Genomic DNA, 15,736 nt, shown 5'->3' with positions numbered 1-15,736 from the left:
TGCTGAACCTGAACATTGCTCACCTGTCTTATTTGAATTGCGTTTCCATTATTAACATTAATGTTTCCTTAAGCGTGTATTTACACTAAAAAAACATTTGGATATCACCCATAAACTTACACATTTTTAATTTACTTTTATTAATTCAATTTAAAAACACAATGATCCAAAGAATCAAAATAAATAATTTCACACTATAGTTCAATTTTTTGAAAACTATCACACAATAATCTACAAGCTCAAAAAAAAAGCAAAACAATTATAATTTACTTATTTATGGTTTCATTAATAGTTTCACTGGTCTCATCTTCCTCCAAAATAGTTTTCTCTCTGTAGAAGTGATGACCACTATCACATTGGTTGAAATCATAATGCAATGTGTTAGAGTGGTTACGTCTGATCGATTCCAGAAGTTCACCGGCAATGCAAGGTACAGGACGGTATTGGAAATCCTGCAAACAAAGAATGTTAATATGAGATCCCACATTTCAACATTTGGAAGGATCACACATTCTGGATAAATAACCACAAAAATTGATAAGTATTTTTTACATTTTTTAAAAGCATTTTTGAAAAATCTCAATTTTCACAAACCAGCTTGAGTCATGCGACACATACATTGTAAGGTGTTTAATTTGAACATTAAAAAAATACTACTTACTATATCATAACTGCTCCCTGCGTCCTGAGACAAGTAGCCAGCATGAGAAGTTGACAACTTCGAACCAGAAACAAAATGATACCCTTCGAAGCCCGAATCAGAATCTGAAAAATAATAAAATTCAATTCACAAAAAGTTGCTTGACGGATAAAATAAACATTGAGTTTCCAAAAACACTATCTGCCTCTTAGTGGACTAACCTTCTATCACGGATGACGTTTCATAAACATGCGAACGACCTCCTCCTGAGACACCAGAAGATTTCAGCTTTCCGAGATTGATACCACTTTGTGAAACTATATCACTGGAGAAATCAACGAAATCATCTTTATAGAGCGATGATCCAGTAATCTTAGCATTTTCAGACTGCTCGAACTTGTGAGGAACTGGAACAATTTTAACACTCCTTGATATCTTTACTGTTTTAAAATCATCTTGGTTCTGCGTTCTAGCCTCAAAATGTTGACCATCTCCTTGCAAGATTTTGTTGTCACCAGGCACCTTCTTGGCGTAACGTTCACCACTGATGTGAGTGAAATCTTCTTGGTTCTGGGTTCTTGCCTCCAACTGTTGACCGTCTCCTTGCAAGATTTTGTTGTCAGCAGGCACCTTCTTGGCGTAACGTTCACCACTGATGTGAGTGAAATCTTCTTGGTTCTGGGTTCTTGCCTCCAACTGTTGACCATCTCCTTGCAAGATTTTGTTGTCAGCAGGCACCTTCTTGGCGTAACGTTCTCCAGAGATGTGAGTGAAATCTTCTTGGTTCTGGGTTCTTGCTTCGAACTGTTGACCGTCTCCTTGCAAGATTTTGTTGTCAGCAGGCACCTTCTTGGCGTAACGTTCTCCAGAGATGTGAGTGAAATCTTCTTGGTTCTGGGTTCTTGCCTCGAACTGTTGACCATCTCCTTGCAAGATTTTGTTGTCAGCCGGTATCTTCTTGGCGTAACGTTCTCCACTGATGTGAGTGAAATCTTCTTGATTCTGCGTTCTAGCTTCGAACTGTTGACCATCTCCTTGCAAGATTTTGTTGTCAGCCGGTATCTTCTTGGCGTAACGTTCTCCAGAGATGTGAGTGAAATCTTCTTGGTTCTGGGTTCTAGCTTCGAACTGTTGACCGTCTCCTTGCAAGATTTTGTTGTCAGCAGGCACCTTCTTGGCGTAACGTTCACCACTGATGTGAGTGAAATCTTCTTGGTTCTGGGTTCTTGCCTCCAACTGTTGACCATCTCCTTGCAAGATTTTGTTGTCAGCAGGCACCTTCTTGGCGTAACGTTCTCCAGAGATGTGAGTGAAATCTTCTTGGTTCTGGGTTCTTGCTTCGAACTGTTGACCGTCTCCTTGCAAGATTTTGTTGTCAGCAGGCACCTTCTTGGCGTAACGTTCTCCAGAGATGTGAGTGAAATCTTCTTGGTTCTGGGTTCTTGCCTCGAACTGTTGACCATCTCCTTGCAAGATTTTGTTGTCAGCCGGTATCTTCTTGGCGTAACGTTCTCCACTGATGTGAGTGAAATCTTCTTGATTCTGCGTTCTAGCTTCGAACTGTTGACCATCTCCTTGCAAGATTTTGTTGTCAGCCGGTATCTTCTTGGCGTAACGTTCTCCACTGCTGTGAGTGAAATCTTCTTGGTTCTGGGTTCTAGCTTCGAACTGTTGACCGTCTCCTTGCAAGATTTTGTTGTCAGCAGGCACCTTCTTGGCGTAACGTTCTCCACTGATGTGAGTGAAATCTTCTTGGTTCTGGGTTCTTGCTTCGAACTGTTGACCGTCTCCTTGCAAGATTTTGTTGTCAGCAGGCACCTTCTTGGCGTAACGTTCTCCAGAGATGTGAGTGAAATCTTCTTGGTTCTGGGTTCTAGCTTCGAACTGTTGACCGTCTCCTTGCAAGATTTTGTTGTCAGCAGGCACCTTCTTGGCGTAACGTTCACCACTGATGTGAGTGAAATCTTCTTGGTTCTGGGTTCTTGCCTCGAACTGTTGACCATCTCCTTGCAAGATTTTGTTGTCAGCAGGCACCTTCTTGGCGTAACGTTCACCACTGATGTGAGTGAAATCTTCTTGGTTCTGGGTTCTTGCCTCGAACTGTTGACCGTCTCCTTGCAAGATTTTGTTGTCAGCAGGCACCTTCTTGGCGTAACGTTCTCCAGAGATGTGAGTGAAATCTTCTTGGTTCTGGGTTCTTGCCTCGAACTGTTGACCATCTCCTTGCAAGATTTTGTTGTCAGCAGGCACCTTCTTGGCGTAACGTTCACCACTGATGTGAGTGAAATCTTCTTGGTTCTGGGTTCTTGCCTCGAACTGTTGACCATCTCCTTGCAAGATTTTGTTGTCAGCAGGCACCTTCTTGGCGTAACGTTCACCACTGATGTGAGTGAAATCTTCTTGGTTCTGGGTTCTTGCCTCGAACTGTTGACCGTCTCCTTGCAAGATTTTGTTGTCAGCAGGCACCTTCTTGGCGTAACGTTCTCCAGAGATGTGAGTGAAATCTTCTTGGTTCTGGGTTCTTGCCTCGAACTGTTGACCATCTCCTTGCAAGATTTTGTTGTCAGCAGGCACCTTCTTGGCGTAACGTTCACCACTGATGTGAGTGAAATCTTCTTGGTTCTGGGTTCTTGCCTCGAACTGCTGACCATCTCCTTGCAAGATTTTGTTGTCAGCAGGCACCTTCTTGGCGTAACGTTCTCCAGAGATGTGCGTGAAATCTTCTTGGTTCTGGGTTCTTGCCTCGAACTGTTGACCATCTCCTTGCAAGATTTTGTTGTCAGCAGGCACCTTCTTGGCGTAACGTTCACCACTGATGTGAGTGAAATCTTCTTGGTTCTGGGTTCTTGCCTCGAACTGTTGACCATCTCCTTGCAAGATTTTGTTGTCAGCAGGCACCTTCTTGGCGTAACGTTCTCCAGAGATGTGCGTGAAATCTTCTTGGTTCTGGGTTCTTGCCTCGAACTGTTGACCGTCTCCTTGCAAGATTTTGTTGTCAGCTGGCACTTTCTTGGCGTAACGTTCACCACTGATGTGAGTGAAATCTTCTTGGTTCTGGGTTCTTGCCTCGAACTGTTGACCATCTCCTTGCAAGATTTTGTTGTCAGCAGGCACCTTCTTGGCGTAACGTTCACCACTGATGTGAGTGAAATCTTCTTGGTTCTGGGTTATTGCCTCGAACTGTTGACCATCTCCTTGCAAGATTTTGTTGTCAGCAGGCACCTTCTTGGCGTAACGTTCACCACTGATGTGAGTGAAATCTTCTTGGTTCTGGGTTCTTGCCTCGAACTGTTGACCGTCTCCTTGCAAGATTTTGTTGTCAGCCGGTATCTTCTTGGCGTAACGTTCTCCACTGATGTGAGTGAAATCTTCTTGATTCTGCGTTCTAGCTTCGAACTGTTGACCATCTCCTTGCAAGATTTTGTTGTCAGCCGGTATCTTCTTGGCGTAACGTTCTCCACTGATGTGAGTGAAATCTTCTTGATTCTGCGTTCTAGCTTCGAACTGTTGACCATCTCCTTGCAAGATTTTGTTGTCAGCCGGTATCTTCTTGGCGTAACGTTCTCCACTGATGTGAGTGAAATCTTCTTGATTCTGCGTTCTAGCTTCGAACTGTTGACCATCTCCTTGCAAGATTTTGTTGTCAGCTGGCACTTTCTTGGCGTAACGTTCTCCGCTCACAAATGTGAAATCTTCTTGGTTCTGGGTTCTTGCCTCGAACTGTTGACCGTCTCCTTGCAAGATTTTGTTGTCAGCTGGCACCTTCTTGGCGTAACGTTCTCCACTGATGTGAGTGAAATCTTCTTGATTCTGCGTTCTAGCTTCGAACTGTTGACCATCTCCTTGCAAGATTTTGTTGTCAGCCGGTATCTTCTTGGCGTAACGTTCTCCACTGATGTGAGTGAAATCTTCTTGATTCTGCGTTCTAGCTTCGAACTGTTGACCATCTCCTTGCAAGATTTTGTTGTCAGCCGGTATCTTCTTGGCGTAACGTTCTCCACTGATGTGAGTGAAATCTTCTTGATTCTGCGTTCTAGCTTCGAACTGTTGACCATCTCCTTGCAAGATTTTGTTGTCAGCTGGCACTTTCTTGGCGTAACGTTCTCCGCTCACAAATGTGAAATCTTCTTGGTTCTGGGTTCTTGCCTCGAACTGTTGACCATCTCCTTGCAAGATTTTGTTGTCAGCCGGTATCTTCTTGGCGTAACGTTCTCCACTGATGTGAGTGAAATCTTCTTGATTCTGCGTTCTAGCTTCGAACTGTTGACCATCTCCTTGCAAGATTTTGTTGTCAGCCGGTATCTTCTTGGCGTAACGTTCTCCACTGATGTGAGTGAAATCTTCTTGGTTCTGGGTTCTTGCCTCGAACTGCTGACCATCTCCTTGCAAGATTTTGTTGTCAGCTGGCACCTTCTTGGCGTAACGTTCTCCACTGATGTGAGTGAAATCTTCTTGATTCTGCGTTCTAGCTTCGAACTGCTGACCATCTCCTTGCAAGATTTTGTTGTCAGCTGGCACTTTCTTGGCGTAACGTTCTCCGCTCACAAATGTGAAATCTTCTTGGTTCTGGGTTCTTGCCTCGAACTGTTGACCATCTCCTTGCAAGATTTTGTTGTCAGCCGGTATCTTCTTGGCGTAACGTTCTCCACTGATGTGAGTGAAATCTTCTTGATTCTGCGTTCTAGCTTCGAACTGTTGACCATCTCCTTGCAAGATTTTGTTGTCAGCCGGTATCTTCTTGGCGTAACGTTCTCCACTGATGTGAGTGAAATCTTCTTGGTTCTGGGTTCTTGCCTCGAACTGCTGACCATCTCCTTGCAAGATTTTGTTGTCAGCTGGCACCTTCTTGGCGTAACGTTCTCCACTGATGTGAGTGAAATCTTCTTGATTCTGCGTTCTAGCTTCGAACTGCTGACCATCTCCTTGCAAGATTTTGTTGTCAGCTGGCACTTTCTTGGCGTAACGTTCTCCGCTCACAAATGTGAAATCTTCTTGGTTCTGGGTTCTTGCCTCGAACTGTTGACCATCTCCTTGCAAGATTTTGTTGTCAGCCGGTATCTTCTTGGCGTAACGTTCTCCACTGATGTGAGTGAAATCTTCTTGATTCTGCGTTCTAGCTTCGAACTGTTGACCATCTCCTTGCAAGATTTTGTTGTCAGCCGGTATCTTCTTGGCGTAACGTTCTCCACTGATGTGAGTGAAATCTTCTTGATTCTGCGTTCTAGCTTCGAACTGTTGACCATCTCCTTGCAAGATTTTGTTGTCAGCCGGTATCTTCTTGGCGTAACGTTCTCCACTGATGTGAGTGAAATCTTCTTGATTCTGCGTTCTAGCTTCGAACTGTTGACCATCTCCTTGCAAGATTTTGTTGTCAGCTGGCACTTTCTTGGCGTAACGTTCTCCGCTCACAAATGTGAAATCTTCTTGGTTCTGGGTTCTTGCCTCGAACTGCTGACCATCTCCTTGCAAGATTTTGTTGTCAGCTGGCACCTTCTTGGCGTAACGTTCTCCACTGTTGTGAGTGAAATCTTCTTGATTCTGCGTTCTAGCTTCGAACTGTTGACCATCTCCTTGCAAGATTTTGTTGTCAGCCGGTATCTTCTTGGCGTAACGTTCTCCACTGATGTGAGTGAAATCTTCTTGGTTCTGGGTTCTTGCCTCGAACTGCTGACCATCTCCTTGCAAGATTTTGTTGTCAGCTGGCACCTTCTTGGCGTAACGTTCTCCACTGATGTGAGTGAAATCTTCTTGATTCTGCGTTCTAGCTTCGAACTGTTGACCATCTCCTTGCAAGATTTTGTTGTCAGCTGGCACTTTCTTGGCGTAACGTTCTCCGCTCACAAATGTGAAATCTTCTTGGTTCTGCGTTCTAGCTTCGAACTGCTGACCATCTCCTTGCAAGATTTTGTTGTCAGCTGGCACCTTCTTGGCGTAACGTTCTCCACTGATGTGAGTGAAATCTTCTTGATTCTGCGTTCTAGCTTCGAACTGTTGACCATCTCCTTGCAAGATTTTGTTGTCAGCTGGCACTTTCTTGGCGTAACGTTCTCCACTGATGTGAGTGAAATCTTCTTGATTCTGCGTTCTAGCTTCGAACTGCTGACCATCTCCTTGCAAGATTTTGTTGTCAGCTGGCACCTTCTTGGCGTAACGTTCTCCACTGATGTGAGTGAAATCTTCTTGATTCTGCGTTCTAGCTTCGAACTGTTGACCATCTCCTTGCAAGATTTTGTTGTCAGCTGGCACCTTCTTGGCGTAACGTTCTCCACTGATGTGAGTGAAATCTTCTTGATTCTGCGTTCTAGCTTCGAACTGTTGACCATCTCCTTGCAAGATTTTGTTGTCAGCTGGCACCTTCTTGGCGTAACGTTCTCCACTGATGTGAGTGAAATCTTCTTGATTCTGCGTTCTAGCTTCGAACTGTTGACCATCTCCTTGCAAGATTTTGTTGTCAGCTGGCACTTTCTTGGCGTAACGTTCTCCGCTCACAAATGTGAAATCTTCTTGGTTCTGCGTTCTAGCTTCGAACTGCTGACCATCTCCTTGCAAGATTTTGTTGTCAGCTGGCACCTTCTTGGCGTAACGTTCTCCACTGATGTGAGTGAAATCTTCTTGATTCTGCGTTCTAGCTTCGAACTGTTGACCATCTCCTTGCAAGATTTTGTTGTCAGCTGGCACTTTCTTGGCGTAACGTTCTCCGCTCACAAATGTGAAATCTTCTTGGTTCTGCGTTCTAGCTTCGAACTGTTGACCATCTCCTTGCAAGATTTTGTTGTCAGCTGGCACTTTCTTGGCGTAACGTTCTCCGCTCACAAATGTGAAATCTTCTTGGTTCTGCGTTCTAGCTTCGAACTGCTGACCATCTCCTTGCAAGATTTTGTTGTCAGCTGGCACCTTCTTGGCGTAACGTTCTCCACTGATGTGAGTGAAATCTTCTTGATTCTGCGTTCTAGCTTCGAACTGTTGACCATCTCCTTGCAAGATTTTGTTGTCAGCCGGTATCTTCTTGGCGTAACGTTCTCCACTGATGTGAGTGAAATCTTCTTGGTTCTGGGTTCTTGCCTCGAACTGCTGACCATCTCCTTGCAAGATTTTGTTGTCAGCTGGCACCTTCTTGGCGTAACGTTCTCCACTGATGTGAGTGAAATCTTCTTGGTTCTGGGTTCTTGCCTCGAACTGCTGACCATCTCCTTGCAAGATTTTGTTGTCAGCTGGCACCTTCTTGGCGTAACGTTCTCCACTGATGTGAGTGAAATCTTCTTGATTCTGCGTTCTAGCTTCGAACTGCTGACCATCTCCTTGCAAGATTTTGTTGTCAGCTGGCACTTTCTTGGCGTAACGTTCTCCGCTCACAAATGTGAAATCTTCTTGGTTCTGGGTTCTTGCCTCGAACTGTTGACCGTCTCCTTGCAAGATTTTGTTGTCAGCTGGCACCTTCTTGGCGTAACGTTCTCCACTGATGTGAGTGAAATCTTCTTGATTCTGCGTTCTAGCTTCGAACTGTTGACCATCTCCTTGCAAGATTTTGTTGTCAGCCGGTATCTTCTTGGCGTAACGTTCTCCACTGATGTGAGTGAAATCTTCTTGATTCTGCGTTCTAGCTTCGAACTGTTGACCATCTCCTTGCAAGATTTTGTTGTCAGCTGGCACCTTCTTGGCGTAACGTTCTCCACTGATGGGAGTGAAATCTTCTTGATTCTGCGTTCTAGCTTCGAACTGTTGACCATCTCCTTGCAAGATTTTGTTGTCAGCCGGTATCTTCTTGGCGTAACGTTCTCCACTGATGTGAGTGAAATCTTCTTGATTCTGCGTTCTAGCTTCGAACTGTTGACCATCTCCTTGCAAGATTTTGTTGTCAGCCGGTATCTTCTTGGCGTAACGTTCTCCACTGATGTGAGTGAAATCTTCTTGATTCTGCGTTCTAGCTTCGAACTGTTGACCATCTCCTTGCAAGATTTTGTTGTCAGCTGGCACCTTCTTGGCGTAACGTTCTCCACTGATGTGAGTGAAATCTTCTTGATTCTGCGTTCTAGCTTCGAACTGCTGACCATCTCCTTGCAAGATTTTGTTGTCAGCTGGCACTTTCTTGGCGTAACGTTCTCCGCTCACAAATGTGAAATCTTCTTGGTTCTGGGTTCTTGCCTCGAACTGTTGACCGTCTCCTTGCAAGATTTTGTTGTCAGCTGGCACTTTCTTGGCGTAACGTTCTCCGCTCACAAATGTGAAATCTTCTTGGTTCTGGGTTCTTGCCTCGAACTGTTGACCGTCTCCTTGCAAGATTTTGTTGTCAGCTGGCACCTTCTTGGCGTAACGTTCTCCACTGATGTGAGTGAAATCTTCTTGATTCTGCGTTCTAGCTTCGAACTGTTGACCATCTCCTTGCAAGATTTTGTTGTCAGCCGGTATCTTCTTGGCGTAACGTTCTCCACTGATGTGAGTGAAATCTTCTTGATTCTGCGTTCTAGCTTCGAACTGTTGACCATCTCCTTGCAAGATTTTGTTGTCAGCCGGTATCTTCTTGGCGTAACGTTCTCCACTGATGTGAGTGAAATCTTCTTGATTCTGCGTTCTAGCTTCGAACTGTTGACCATCTCCTTGCAAGATTTTGTTGTCAGCCGGTATCTTCTTGGCGTAACGTTCTCCACTGATGTGAGTGAAATCTTCTTGATTCTGGGTTCTTGCCTCGAACTGTTGACCGTCTCCTTGCAAGATTTTGTTGTCAGCTGGCACTTTCTTGGCGTAACGTTCTCCGCTCACAAGTGTGAAATCTTCTCGGTTCTGGGTTCTTGCCTCGAACTGTTGACCATCTCCTTGCAAGATTTTGTTGTCAGCCGGTATCTTCTTGGCGTAACGTTCTCCACTGATGTGAGTGAAATCTTCTTGATTCTGCGTTCTAGCTTCGAACTGTTGACCATCTCCTTGCAAAATTTTGTTGTCAGCTGGCACTTTCTTGGCGTAACGTTCTCCACTGATGTGAGTGAAATCTTCTTGATTCTGCGTTCTAGCTTCGAACTGTTGACCATCTCCTTGCAAAATTTTGTTGTCAGCTGGCACTTTCTTGGCGTAACGTTCTCCACTGATGTGAGTGAAATCTTCTTGATTCTGCGTTCTAGCTTCGAACTGTTGACCATCTCCTTGCAAAATTTTGTTGTCAGCCGGTATCTTCTTGGCGTAACGTTCACCACTGATGTGAGTGAAATCTTCTTGATTCTGCGTTCTAGCTTCGAACTGTTGACCATCTCCTTGCAAAATTTTGTTGTCAGCTGGCACTTTCTTGGCGTAACGTTCTCCACTGATGTGAGTGAAATCTTCTTGATTCTGCGTTCTAGCTTCGAACTGTTGACCATCTCCTTGCAAGATTTTGTTGTCAGCTGGCACTTTCTTGGCGTAACGTTCTCCACTGATGTGAGTGAAATCTTCTTGATTCTGCGTTCTAGCTTCGAACTGTTGACCATCTCCTTGCAAAATTTTGTTGTCAGCCGGTATCTTCTTGGCGTAACGTTCACCACTGATGTGAGTGAAATCTTCTTGGTTCTGCGTTCTTGCCTCGAACTGTTGACCATCTCCTTGCAAGATTTTGTTGTCAGCCGGTATCTTCTTGGCGTAACGTTCACCACTGATGTGAGTGAAATCTTCTTGATTCTGCGTTTTTGCCTCGAACTGTTGACCATCTCCTTGCAAGATTTTGTTGTCAGCTGGCACTTTCTTGGCGTATCGTTCTCCACTGATGTGAGTGAAATCTTCTTGATTCTGCGTTCTAGCTTCGAACTGTTGACCATCTCCTTGCAAAATTTTGTTGTCAGCCGGTATCTTCTTGGCGTAACGTTCACCACTGATGTGAGTGAAATCTTCTTGATTCTGCGTTCTAGCTTCGAACTGTTGACCATCTCCTTGCAAAATTTTGTTGTCAGCCGGTATCTTCTTGGCGTAACGTTCACCACTGATGTGAGTGAAATCTTCTTGATTCTGCGTTTTTGCCTCGAACTGTTGACCATCTCCTTGCAAGATTTTGTTGTCAGCTGGCACTTTCTTGGCGTAACGTTCTCCGCTCACAAGTGTGAAATCTTCTTGGTTCTGGGTTCTTGCCTCGAACTGTTGACCGTCTCCTTGCAAAATTTTGTTGTCAGCCGGTATCTTCTTGGCGTAACGTTCACCACTGATGTGAGTGAAATCTTCTTGATTCTGCGTTTTTGCCTCGAACTGTTGACCATCTCCTTGCAAGATTTTGTTGTCAGCTGGCACTTTCTTGGCGTATCGTTCTCCACTGATGTGAGTGAAATCTTCTTGATTCTGCGTTCTAGCTTCGAACTGTTGACCATCTCCTTGCAAAATTTTGTTGTCAGCCGGTATCTTCTTGGCGTAACGTTCACCACTGATGTGAGTGAAATCTTCTTGATTCTGCGTTCTAGCTTCGAACTGTTGACCATCTCCTTGCAAAATTTTGTTGTCAGCCGGTATCTTCTTGGCGTAACGTTCACCACTGATGTGAGTGAAATCTTCTTGATTCTGCGTTTTTGCCTCGAACTGTTGACCATCTCCTTGCAAGATTTTGTTGTCAGCTGGCACTTTCTTGGCGTAACGTTCTCCGCTCACAAGTGTGAAATCTTCTTGGTTCTGGGTTCTTGCCTCGAACTGTTGACCGTCTCCTTGCAAGATTTTGTTGTCAGCTGGCACCTTCTTGGCGTAACGTTCTCCACTGATGTGAGTGAAATCTTCTTGATTCTGCGTTCTAGCTTCGAACTGTTGACCATCTCCTTGCAAGATTTTGTTGTCAGCCGGTATCTTCTTGGCGTAACGTTCTCCACTGATGTGAGTGAAATCTTCTTGATTCTGGGTTCTTGCCTCGAACTGTTGACCGTCTCCTTGCAAGATTTTGTTGTCAGCTGGCACTTTCTTGGCGTAACGTTCTCCGCTCACAAATGTGAAATCTTCTTGGTTCTGGGTTCTTGCCTCGAACTGTTGATCGTCTCCTTGCAAGATTTTATTGTCAGCCGGTATCTTCTTGGCGTAACGTTCACCACTGATGTGAGTGAAATCTTCTTGATTCTGCGTTCTTGCCTCGAACTGTTGACCATCTCCTTGCAAGATTTTGTTGTCAGCTGGCACTTTCTTGGCGTAACGTTCTCCGCTCACAAGTGTGAAATCTTCTTGGTTCTGGGTTCTTGCCTCGAACTGTTGACCGTCTCCTTGCAAGATTTTATTGTCAGCTGGCACTTTCTTGGCGTAACGTTCTCCACTGATGTGAGTGAAATCTTCTTGATTCTGCGTTCTTGCCTCGAACTGTTGACCATCTCCTTGCAAGATTTTGTTGTCAGCTGGCACTTTCTTGGCGTAACGTTCTCCGCTCATAAGTGTGAAATCTTCTTGGTTCTGGGTTCTTGCCTCGAACTGTTGACCGTCTCCTTGCAAGATTTTATTGTCAGCTGGCACTTTCTTGGCGTAACGTTCTCCACTGATGTGAGTGAAATCTTCTTGATTCTGCGTTCTTGCCTCGAACTGTTGACCATCTCCTTGCAAGATTTTGTTGTCAGCTGGCACTTTCTTGGCGTAACGTTCTCCGCTCACAAATGTGAAATCTTCTTGGTTCTGGGTTCTTGCCTCGAACTGTTGACCGTCTCCTTGCAAGATTTTGTTGTCAGCTGGCACTTTCTTGGCGTAACGTTCTCCGCTCACAAATGTGAAATCTTCTTGGTTCTGGGTTCTTGCCTCGAACTGTTGACCGTCTCCTTGCAAGATTTTGTTGTCAGCCGGTATCTTCTTGGCGTAACGTTCTCCACTGATGTGAGTGAAATCTTCTTGGTTCTGGGTTCTTGCCTCGAACTGTTGACCGTCTCCTTGCAAGAATTTATTGTCAGCTGGCACCTTCTTGGCGTAACGTTCACCACTGATGTGAGTGAAATCTTCTTGATTCTGCGTTCTTGCCTCGAACTGTTGACCGTCTCCTTGCAAGAATTTATTGTCAGCTGGCACCTTCTTGGCGTAACGTTCACCACTGATGTGAGTGAAATCTTCTTGATTCTGCGTTCTTGCCTCGAACTGTTGACCGTCTCCTTGCAAGATTTTGTTGTCAGCCGGTATCTTCTTGGCGTAACGTTCTCCACTGATGTGAGTGAAATCTTCTTGGTTCTGGGTTCTTGCCTCGAACTGTTGACCGTCTCCTTGCAAGATTTTGTTGTCAGCCGGTATCTTCTTGGCGTAACGTTCTCCACTGATGTGAGTGAAATCTTCTTGGTTCTGGGTTCTTGCCTCGAACTGTTGACCGTCTCCTTGCAAGAATTTATTGTCAGCTGGCACCTTCTTGGCGTAACGTTCACCACTGATGTGAGTGAAATCTTCTTGATTCTGCGTTCTTGCCTCGAACTGTTGACCATCTCCTTGCAAGATTTTGTTGTCAGCTGGCACTTTCTTGGCGTAACGTTCTCCGCTCACAAGTGTGAAATCTTCTTGGTTCTGGGTTCTTGCCTCGAACTGTTGACCGTCTCCTTGCAAGATTTTGTTGTCAGCCGGTATCTTCTTGGCGTAACGTTCACCACTGATGTGAGTGAAATCTTCTTGATTCTGCGTTCTTGCCTCGAACTGTTGACCATCTCCTTGCAAGATTTTGTTGTCAGCTGGCACTTTCTTGGCGTAACGTTCTCCGCTCACAAGTGTGAAATCTTCTTGGTTCTGGGTTCTTGCCTCGAACTGTTGACCGTCTCCTTGCAAGATTTTGTTGTCAGCAGGCACCTTCTTGGCGTAACGTTCTCCACTGATGTGAGTGAAATCTTCTTGATTCTGCGTTCTAGCTTCGAACTGTTGACCATCTCCTTGCAAGATTTTGTTGTCAGCAGGCACCTTCTTGGCGTAACGTTCTCCACTGATGTGAGTGAAATCTTCTTGATTCTGCGTTCTAGCTTCGAACTGTTGACCATCTCCTTGCAAGATTTTGTTGTCAGCAGGCACCTTCTTGGCGTAACGTTCTCCACTGATGTGAGTGAAATCTTCTTGATTCTGCGTTCTAGCTTCGAACTGTTGACCATCTCCTTGCAAGATTTTGTTGTCAGCTGGTACCTTCTTGGCGTAACGTTCTCCACTGATGTGAGTGAAATCTTCTTGGTTCTGCGTTCTTGCCTCGAACTGTTTACTATCTCCTTGCAAGATAGTTCTGTTTGTTATAGTATTTCCCACATGTTGTTTGTGGATTCGGGGGGAGTCGCCGGGTCGATATATGAAATCTTCTTGGTTTTGTGTTCTGTTGAGATTAGAATGGGCAGCACCTTGCAAAATTCGATGACTAGTTAACTCAGTTCTTGTTGTCCTGACTCCGGCTATGTGCGGTAAATTTTTCGCTTTTTCATCGATCACGGAGTTCGTGTTTCCTTGAATTATTCCTTTGCTAACAGTATTGTGGGAATCGCTGTTTTGCCTTCCAGGTGTTGTGATTTGAACAGAATGCGACTGTTTTTGACTGGACTGTTTATCGCTCTTCTGCAAACCGGTGAGTCGTGTGTTGTGGTCTGCCGGTTCTCTGCTGGTCGAGCCATGTCCTTCTCTGCTATCAGTAGTTCGTCCACTGTTGCTATCAGTTGATTCAGCCTGCTGTAAGTTTCTGATTATGTTTTCATTTCCATTTTCAATCAAGTTCACCTGGTGCAGTCTTCTCGCTTCAAAAATTTGACTAGAATTTCGATATGTTTTGTTGTAACCACTGCTTTGCTCGTTAATTGAAACCGTTTTTCTGGCACCGGATTGAACTGTTCTCGATTTGTCAGCAGATGACGTTATGGCTGATCCTGCGGAGCTCGATCTCTCTTCTGTTTGTTGTAGTGCTTGTTGGATAGAGGTACGACTGTTTCTTTCTTTTCCTGCAGAATGAGAAGCTCGCACATTTTCTGTTTGGTGAATTGGTGGTAACTGGAAAATTTATTTTCTTCTTCAAAGTTTCACAGTATTTAAAAAAATTATAATTTGGAGACATTATGAAGTTTTAGCTTATAATAACCTCGAAAGTAAATTTTCCCAAAAACTGAGGTGTTTTTCTCTTTAAAACTAAACGGGTTGGCATAAAGCGTCTCACAATTTAAAATTCAATTCCAAACATTCTAATTGCTTCACCCCTGTTAATTCCACTCACTTGAGTTGTTTCTCTTTGTGATTCTCTTTTTTCAATTACATGTTGTTCACCATTCTGACGTGTGGCTATAAGAGTATTAATAATCATTCGTTTGTTTGCTGAAATTGCTTCTCACCTTTGTATTCTGCCGATTTTATAGTTCTTGTTTGAATTCCTGCAGTTCCGGCGCTGTTTTCTTCAGTGAATAGTGATGAAATTGTGGAATGATGACGGTTGGGTGTGGCTCTTTGAGATTTTTGATAGCTTGATGACTCAAATGCAGACTAAAATGGAATAGTGGTCAGAATGAATAGAATAATGACGTTTGATATTAATGTTTGATATTTTAATTACTATTGCTTTTTTTTTTAATTAGTTGGAAAAAGCAAACGGGAAGTTTCAAAAAAGCTGACAAAAAGTATTTTGAAAAGTAAGGTAAAGTTTTTTTTAACAAAGCTTACTTCATCAAAATCACAACGCGACTTTAAAGGTTTAGACATTTAATTCATAAAAAATACCTGGGTTATGGTCTTCTCTTGAGTCAAATGAGATTTTCCGTCTCCAAGTTGAAAACTGCTTGCATTCCGGTCATGGGGACACTTGTGTCGCCTGAAACAGAATTATTTCAATCAAAAAATTGTAAAACAGCCATAGAGCTTATAAAAATTTTGTTTCCAAAAAACTTACCCGCATGTACAAATTTGACAAATGCATTTCGCTCCATGAGACATGTTACTGCTGAAATAAAACTATGAAAATTAAGAACGTACAAAACTTTTTTTTAGAATGAATACGACATTAAGCTTTATTCAAGAACGAATGATTGACAGGTTGGTGTGAAGAAAAAAGGAAAAAGAGGTGTAAGTAATGATAGTGATAAGAAAAATGGAAAAATTGAAAAATTCAAGAATGTCGCAAAGTGTTTACTAAAAGCGCATTAACATGCTGAACAAACAAATATAAAGGGAGGAGTAAGTGACAATGAATGTGAACATCATATAATT

The 15,736-nt window shown here is 43.8% G+C and overlaps 1 protein-coding gene across 1 annotated transcript; it reads right to left on the bottom strand.

Annotated features, from left to right (window-relative positions):
* Window positions 1-266: 266 nt before the first annotated feature.
* Window positions 267-15,463, bottom strand: GCK72_025569 (uncharacterized protein; the record flags this gene model as incomplete). Its single annotated transcript, XM_053736394.1, has 8 exons — window positions 267-452; window positions 662-765; window positions 862-14,218; window positions 14,267-14,533; window positions 14,754-14,818; window positions 14,869-15,016; window positions 15,251-15,341; window positions 15,420-15,463. 8 exons carry the CDS (start codon window positions 15,461-15,463, stop codon window positions 267-269), a joined length of 14,262 nt encoding a protein of 4,753 aa, XP_053579960.1.
* Window positions 15,464-15,736: the final 273 nt, after the last annotated feature.

The sequence above is a fragment of the Caenorhabditis remanei genome, chromosome X (genome assembly GCF_010183535.1).
Source record: "Caenorhabditis remanei strain PX506 chromosome X, whole genome shotgun sequence".
In the NCBI taxonomy this organism is placed as follows: domain Eukaryota; kingdom Metazoa; phylum Nematoda; class Chromadorea; order Rhabditida; family Rhabditidae; genus Caenorhabditis; species Caenorhabditis remanei.
The sequence above is the reverse complement of the archived record's forward strand: the minus strand, read 5'-3'. Positions and strand labels throughout refer to the sequence as shown.